At 37.2% G+C, this 2,564-nt stretch overlaps 1 protein-coding gene across 1 annotated transcript; it reads left to right on the top strand.

Annotated features, from left to right (window-relative positions):
- Positions 1-72: 72 nt before the first annotated feature.
- On the top strand, positions 73-2,467 carry LOC118331314 (ATPase family AAA domain-containing protein 1-B-like). Its single transcript, XM_035666157.1, has 4 exons — positions 73-168; positions 253-303; positions 390-520; positions 679-2,467. The coding sequence occupies exons 1-4, from the start codon at positions 88-90 to the stop codon at positions 797-799; spliced, it is 384 nt and encodes a 127-aa protein (XP_035522050.1). The 5' UTR covers positions 73-87; the 3' UTR covers positions 800-2,467.
- The last annotated feature ends 97 nt before the right edge of the window (positions 2,468-2,564 follow it).

The following is a 2,564-nucleotide window of genomic DNA, read 5'->3' as shown; positions in this document are numbered from 1 at the left end:
ACACACTGTATACACACTGTACTACACACTGTACTACACTACATGAACTTTATATATTAATGTCTGTCTGTCTGTCAGGTGATCATAATGGGAGCCACTAATCGTCCTCAAGATTTGGACTCTGCTATTCTGAGGAGAATGCCAACCAGATTCCACATCAACCAGCCGGTACGTACACAGCAGCAGCAACAACAACAACAACAACAACAACAACAACAACAACAACGTTAATGTTCTGTGTTGTTCCTGTAGAGTCTGAGGCAGAGGGAGCAGATCCTCAAACTGATCCTGGAGAATGAGAGCGTGAGTTCACCTCAAACCCCCTCCTCAGTAAGATCAGCAGATCACACTGATCAATCAGTCTATTGATCACGTCTGTCTCTCTGCAGGTGGACCTGTCGGTCGATCTCGTTGACGTCGCCAAGGAAACAGACGGTTTCTCAGGAAGTGACCTCAGAGAGATGTGTCGCGACGCCGCGCTGCTCTGTGTGCGAGACTTCGTCCACACTCAGAACGACAGGTAACGGCATTACCATGACGACACATAATTTGACGTGTTCACAGACCTCTGCCCTGTAGCTACAGTGCCGACCTCTGCCCTGTATCTACAGTCAACTGATGTTGATGTTGTATGACAACTAGTCAACTAACTATAAATACTCTGTGTTTGTCTGTCAGTCCATCAGAGGACTTCATCCGTCCGATCCATCAGTTGGACCTTCAAAAGGCGATCAGTAAGATGAAGAAATCCAAGACGGCAGGCGGACACGGCGCCCTGCTTCATGCTGCTCTGGACTGAACACACACACATTGATCACACAATGACATCAGCCCAGCCCGCAGCCATGGGTTCGATACCTGAGCCGTTCAGAGTGTACGTACTGACCTGCTGTCTCTCTCCATCCTGTGCCACTGCTTCTTTTTGTTTTTATTTGGATCAGCTGATCGTGCTGCTGACGTCCGTCTGTCCGTGACCGCCAAAGGACACAATTCACTGTTACACAGACCGCCAGTGACCTCTGACCTCTCTGGAGTCTGACCGCCTTAAATCCCTTCACATGAAGACTTTAAACACACGTCTGTGAGTTCTTTTTAAACTCCACTGTACAGGAAGTTTAGTTGGGTTTCAAAGTAAAGGTCTGTATATTAGACACTGACAAACATTCTTCAGTATTTTATGTTCAGAGGTCAGAGGTCAAATCAATCATAATCAAACATTAATCACTGTAAATAAATATCAGATTTTTTTCCAAATAACTGATCAGCAGTTTAAATAAAAAGTGACACAGTGAGCCTCAGCAGCCGTTGCTATGGCGACCCCTCCATCCAGAGCTGCTCAAAAAGTTGATTGATTTAAATTTCTGGATTTTTCTGTCTTTAACTGAACTTTTATTGTGAAAATCCTCCCTCAGACTGCTGTGAAGAAGCCCAGTGAATCAGCTGAGGGCTGAAATATAAATATGGTGTACAACTCAGTGATTTCCTGATAATTTTATTGGAAGTTTCCTGTAAAACAGAGACAATGATTCATTGATTATTAATCGCCTTTAAATCAATAAATTCTTCTTTTCCTGAAATGAAACTGATTCAGTGTTGTAAAATATAAATATAATAATATTATTGGTAAATAATTAACATGGGTCGTAAAAGCTTTATCCATTTTAATTCTTTCATTAACAATATTCTATATTTATTTTTGTTAGTTTGACAAAGCAAGTAAGTTTTTACTACATTTTGTCAGTTTGGGAACTGATTTACTTTGAAATTATTAGGAAACGACAGTCCTGAAAAGGTTATATTGGTAATTTACTAATAATTTCACAGAAAGAAATCTTTTGTTAAAGTCTGATTATTAGTTAATTACAGTTTATTGAACCTCATTTATTATATGTTTTGTTATTATTTATACTGGATAGTATAATTGGATAGGATAATTGGATTGGATTGGATAATTGGAACTGGATTTATAGACAGATTTGACTTTTTCTAGCTGTCCAATAATTCCCCAAATTAAAACTAGACCATGTTTAATCAACAGAAATTAATGTAAAATTAAACGGAAACAACTGATTTGTTCTTTATGTTTACACTGTAAAACTGTATAATAAAAGTTGAAGCAGAAAGAAACTGCTGCACAGTGACTTTTCATCAAGTGTTCTTTATTATTATTATTATTATTATTTAGTTTTTATTCTGTGATGGACAGTGAAGCTTCCAATAAGGATTATTTCCTCCATTAATTGTTTGGTTTATAAAATGTCAAACAGTTAAAACTCAAAGATAAAAACTGCAAATATTCAATAATCAGAAACAGTTTTTGTTTTTTCATAAATCTGCCAAATAATTTCAAATTTTCTGATCTGAATACGGGATGATTTATCTTTTTTTACAGTGACGTTATTGGCTGTCGAGTGATGATGTAATAACTGCTGGATGATGTAATAAACATGTCAAACTGTCAAGTTTACTAATTATTTCTCTATTTATTCCAATCACAAACAGTCAATAACATTTTTAATTATAATTCTTTCAGCTGATATTATGATCAATCTTTCTTTATTATC

The sequence above is a fragment of the Morone saxatilis genome, unplaced genomic scaffold (assembly GCF_004916995.1).
Source record: "Morone saxatilis isolate NCDOM2014 unplaced genomic scaffold, NCSU_SB_2.0 Contig1, whole genome shotgun sequence".
Classification (NCBI taxonomy): domain Eukaryota; kingdom Metazoa; phylum Chordata; class Actinopteri; family Moronidae; genus Morone; species Morone saxatilis.
The sequence above is the reverse complement of the archived record's forward strand: the minus strand, read 5'-3'. Positions and strand labels throughout refer to the sequence as shown.